General features: G+C 50.5%; 1 protein-coding gene across 3 annotated transcripts; it reads right to left on the bottom strand.

The window, feature by feature from the left end:
• Positions 1 to 444: 444 nt before the first annotated feature.
• LOC118086093 (zinc finger and BTB domain-containing protein 26-like) lies at positions 445 to 4,951 on the bottom strand. 3 transcript variants are annotated; one of them, XM_060275599.1, is made up of 3 exons: positions 2,860 to 4,460; positions 1,759 to 2,715; positions 445 to 1,644 (listed from the first exon to the last, which is right to left on the bottom strand). In XM_060275599.1, the coding sequence occupies exons 2-3, from the start codon at positions 1,969 to 1,971 to the stop codon at positions 691 to 693; spliced, it is 1,167 nt and encodes a 388-aa protein (XP_060131582.1). In that variant the 5' UTR covers positions 1,972 to 2,715; positions 2,860 to 4,460; the 3' UTR covers positions 445 to 690. The 3 variants fall into 3 exon arrangements, with proteins under 3 accessions (XP_060131582.1, XP_034973246.2, XP_060131581.1); XM_035117355.2 differs by lacking the exon at positions 2,860 to 4,460 and adding an exon at positions 4,491 to 4,951 and having other exon boundaries at positions 445 to 1,883; XM_060275598.1 differs by having other exon boundaries at positions 445 to 2,715.
• Positions 4,952 to 5,217: the final 266 nt, after the last annotated feature.

The following is a 5,217-nucleotide window of genomic DNA, read 5'->3' as shown; positions in this document are numbered from 1 at the left end:
CCATCTCCTGTCATCCCTATTTGATTAAGTTCTTCTGGTGTTGAGTCAGATGGCTGATTCTGCAGCGCCCCCACCAGGGCCAGAGCAAACACTGACATGTGTGAGGTAGGAAATAAATGACAATCCCATTACACACTAATCCGCCATGATGGTCTTGTGCACGTGTGCGCACACACACACACTCTGAAAGGGAGCTATACCAAAGCACCATCACATTCTTGCAGGGCTCCCCTTCATTTCACTGGGGCTTGCCCAGTGGATTGTGCCCCATGAGCCAACTTTCTCATCTCCCCACTGCTGCCGTAAAGGGCACCCAAAATCCACGGTCTGAGGCAGCGGCTTCCCCTCACGTGAACCCATTTACAAAATGGGCCTAGACATCCTCAGGCAGCATCTTCACTCTCCTTGCTGTGGGGCGATTTTGTCTCCTATTCAGATGACTCCTTGTCCTCTGTGCTCTTCTACAGTAAAAACTTTATAGCCACAGCACTTCCCTTACTACTTGAAAAGCCACAACTGTGGCCTGTGGCACCCCTGCGTCGACTGCTTCTGTCTGCAATTTGCCCCTTACCCAGTTCACGCAGCCCATCTCTTGCTAAAAGGAATTTTGGACTGACCGAAGACTCTGCCTGGCCTCATGGAAGACTCTACCGCTTAGTTTGCAGCCGCCCCTCCCGCCCTACTCTTGCATCAATCAAAGTCAATGGTGACCTCTTCAATCTCTTCGTGGCTGTTCTGGATGGTGCTCTTGCCGTGCATCTCCTTGAGGTGGCGTCGCAGGCCCGGTTTGTGGGTGAAGTGCATTTCGCAGTAGTTGCACTTGTGCGGCTTGATGCCGCTGTGGAGGTTGAGGTGGTCCTGCAGAGTGGCGTTCTGGGTGAAGCACTTGCGGCAGATGGGGCACTGGAAAGGCTTGAAGCCGGTGTGCACGCGGATGTGGCGCGTCAGGTTGCTCTTCTGCGAGAAGACTTTGCCGCAGCGGAGGCACAGGAAGAGCTTGTGCTCCTGCACGTGGCTCACAAAGTTCCCCAGCTGCTGAAACACACTGTTGCAGCGGGGGCAACGGTATGGGCGCTCCAGCCCCGGCACCTTCCACGATGCCACCCCGCCACCTGCCCGCCAGTCCCTGTATGCCATGGCCGTGCCATGCCGGTGACGATGCAGCGGGTAGTTCCTCCACTGAGGCGCAGGGGCAGGAGCTGCTGGAGGGAAAGTAAGTCCTTCGCTGCTTGCTTCGTCGTCATAGCAACCCTGCAAGTAGCTGCGCGTGATCTCCACAGCGGAGTTGATAAGGGAGAGGGAAATTGCAGGAGAAGAAGGGCCGTGGGAGTCACGTGGGGTGAACTCGGGCACCTCCACTTTGACATCCTCGGAATCTGTCTCCCCCGTGGGTGAAGGAGGTTGCTTCTCCTCCACTTCTTCTTCCCCATCCTGCTGGGGATAGCTCCCCTCCGCCTGCTCCTCCCGCAGCAGGGTGTCTGCCTTGGGGACTAAGTAGTGGGAGACCGCCTGAGCACAGCGCTCCACCACGTGGCCCATCTGCAAGAAGGAAGCAGCTGTCAGGTAGTTGACCAGTTCCTTGATGGGCACCTCGAGGCATCCTGTGTAGCAAGAGAGAAGAAGCTGGCGCCCAATCTCCGGACTCTGGAAGAGTGAGACGGACACCTCCTGTGAGTCATTGAGCAGGAATTGGTCGCGCAAGAAAGGGGAGCAAGCGGCAAAGACCACGCGGTGCCCGGGAACCCGCAGATCGTTCACCTGCACTGTCACATCACAGAAGCGCCTCTGCTGCCTCAGCTGGTCCATGCGGTGCAGCACCCCATCGCCATAGCCAGGAAATCGAAACTGCAGTCGTTCGCAGGCTGGGGCCATTTTTGATGTGCCTGGGAAGGGAGAACAAGACATGGGAGGAGGGGACAACTGAGTTATATGCAACACACTAAAAGGGAATCCAGACACCTGGATATCCATGTATGTGAACTTGGAGGCACCTGATCCTTGTTTCAGACTAGGAGCAACTAGGGTGAAGAGAAGTTTCAGTTTGATTGGGTGGAGGGGAATAAAAAGACTTGCCCATAAGAAAACTCACAAAGGTGCTATTTCCATGTTGAAAATAATGTCATTACAACTGCATCAAGCAGCTGTACAATCTCATCAAGTATTGAAGTAGTTATAAGATACTCTAATACCAATGGTGAAATTTCATGTCTTCATTCATGTGCCCAAAGAGATTTTACAGATTTAACAAATACTTTACTGCATTGTAAAAAAGTTTACAACTCTCTTTCTTTTGTTATAAAATGGTCAAGAACACAACAGCAAGGCAGTTAACTAGGGTTCACCATGAGATCATATTTCTTTGGTGCTTTAAATGTTTCCAGGCGCAATTCAGAGTTAGTTTTAACTTAGAGCTCTATTAACCTTTTCCTATACTGTATAAGGCTGTTCACCAGCTACAATCTTCATTGTAGTTCCTTCTCCTGAACTCCCCCCACCCCTGAGATTAAGCAGATGGCTGGGGGGCAGGCAGTGTTCTTTCATGGCATCTGGTTTGTGGAATTCCTTTTCCAGAATTCTTGCCTGGAATAGTTTTTACTATTTTTACTAGGCTAAGGTGGTGGTTAACCTGTGGCCCTCCAGATGATGCAGGACCGAATCTCCCATCATCCCTGGCATTGGCCCTGCTGGCTGATGAGAGTTGGGTTCCTACAACACCTAGAGCAGGCATCCCCAAACTTCGGCCCTCCAGATGTTTTGGACTACAATTCCCATCTTCCCCGACCACTGGTCTTGTTAGCTAGGGATCATGGGAGTTGTAGGCCAAAACATCTGGAGGGCCGCAGTTTGGGGATGCCTGACCTAGAGGTTAGCCACTTCCACAAGTTGCATCAAACACAGTGGGACTTAATTTTGTGTAAACATACAAAGGATTGTACTGCAAGTTCATCCTGTTTACTGGAGCTTCTAATAAACTACAATAACCTTGATGGTTAGCCAGAGATGGCCAGGAGGAGAAAATTGAGAGTAACCCACCCAGAATTTCTAAATATTCCCAAACTTGGAAAACTTTGGTTACTTTAAAACATGGTCTGTTAACAAACAGGATTACAAACCATTACCTGATCCTAGTTTGTTTGAACAAACCAGTTTAAATTCACAACACGGAACTCTGGTTTATTTGAAACCAAACACAGACAAAAAAGTCTCCCATCTTTTATTTCCAGTCTCCCAAGTGGACAGCATACTACTACTGTACTGCGATCTGTTTTAACTGTTTGTAATTTTAAATCACTGCAAGCTGTCCTGGGACCTGCTGGTGATGGGCAGGTAATAAATGTAATAATAGTAGTAACAATGATGGAAGCATATAGTTTAACGCAGGCATCCCCAAACTGCAGCCCTCCAGATGTTTTGGCCTACAACTCCCAGTGGTCGGAGAAGATGGGAATTGTAGTCCAAAACATCTGGAGGGCCGAAGTTTGGGGATGCCTGGTTTAACGTCACAAACAAATTGGCCCGTTGTATTTAACTAGCCTTGTAAGCTGCCACAAGAGCTGCTTTAGCCAACTTTTAAAATAAACCTACAAAAGTGAGTAGCCTGCAAATGATGCTACTAGCCCACTTATTTACTTTCACACACTTTTTTTTGCTGCTTGTGGCTACGTAAGGATTGTTTACATAGGGCAGGCAAGGTAATAAATTACTTAAACAGAAGAAATAATTTCAAGTTAAGTAACAATAACATCTATAAAGCTGGGTACTGTACCTGTAGGATCCGATTTGGCACAACCTCTCTTAGCTAACTGCATCCCCCCCCCCAAACATTTACATCAAAATGGTAATATTTTGTGAACTTGACAGCTGAAGCACCACTATAGCTAAAATCCAGCAGGCACAGACAGGAAGTGATTGCCAAATAAAATGTGATCCCTGCTTATGCCACCAGATCACCTCTTTGTGCATCGAATGCTAGTACCCTTTAATGAATGGAATTGTTTATTTTCCCTCACTTGAGAGGGATATCGACTGGGAAAGGAATGTAAAAAAAAGACTATCCTGATGTTTAGAATGCATGGAAATTCTTGGTTATTAGTTTAAAATGGCCATTTTACGCATTGTTTGTTTAAGGCTGTTTTCCCCAAGAACACAATGAAAACCTCAGCGAAACATTGAGCCTCCCACCGGCGCGCATGTGTCTCCTTACTACTACTGTATTCTCGAAAGCGTTCTACTCCGCTTGCGTAAAGAGCCTCACTGCCCCCGCCCTCGCCCATTTGCACCTTTTCGAATTATGAAGCTGCGCGCGCAGCGACCCCTGCCGGGCGCCCTGATCTCCCCGCCGCGCTGTTCGCGTAGCTCCTCGCTCTCCCCCCATCCCAGCGAGCTATTCACAGACGCCTGCTACGCTCTTTCCGCACCGTACGCCCCTGCGTTCCTATTCGCAGACGGATGCAAGTTACGTGAGATGCGCCGCTCTTCACGCTACTTACCCGTAACTGCGGCCCGCTCGCCGGCCCCACCACCGGCGCTTTCTCCGTCTCGCTTCGAGCGTGGGGAAGGGACCGATGCCGCTTCTTAGGGCCTCCGAGGCGGTCGCTTCACACCGGCTCCGTCAAGGCCGCTCGCAACAACCCGGCCGCGCCGCCATCTTGGAATCCGTCCTCTCGGAGGGTCCGGGACTTTTTCCCCCAGGCGGGCAAGGGCAGGGATTGCTCCGCGGAGCGACCCGCCCCTGGGGCTCGTTGCGAGGGGACAGGGGGGAGTGAAGGGGTCGTGCGTGTAGAAGAGGAACAGTATCCCTCCGCCTGGAAAGAGTCCGATGCCTGGGGACAACGAGGCATCACCCCACCTCACACTGAACCCCACAGGAGCTTCTGGGCCGTTGGCATGAGCCTCCTGAAAGCAGCCACCCCCACCTCCATGCCACCTTCCACACCACTGTTTCCTTCCACAGACATTCCCTCATACTGTTACAGTATTTATGAAATTCCTATGCTGCCCTTCATCCGGGGGTCACAGGGCAGCTTACAATATAAAACACACAGCAGCAATGCGCAAAAGCAGTGCACCCAGTGTGTCGTCTCCACCTCCCCATTTTGCACTTCTATTTCCCCTTTCTACAACCAGGGACACACTTGGGTAATAGGGCATCTTGAGTGAGGACAATATTTGGCGCCCCTACTAACTTTTGAGTAGATATGCATCATGCAGGGTTAC

This window comes from Zootoca vivipara, chromosome 6 (genome assembly GCF_963506605.1).
Source record: "Zootoca vivipara chromosome 6, rZooViv1.1, whole genome shotgun sequence".
In the NCBI taxonomy this organism is placed as follows: Eukaryota; Metazoa; Chordata; class Lepidosauria; order Squamata; family Lacertidae; genus Zootoca; species Zootoca vivipara.
The sequence above is the reverse complement of the archived record's forward strand: the minus strand, read 5'-3'. Positions and strand labels throughout refer to the sequence as shown.

What these genes read in the sequence shown, in the direction of transcription:
- LOC118086093 (XM_060275598.1), bottom strand. Translation starts at nt 1,971, where the DNA reads ATGGATATCCAGGTGTCTGGATTCCCTTTTAGTGTGTTGCATATAACT.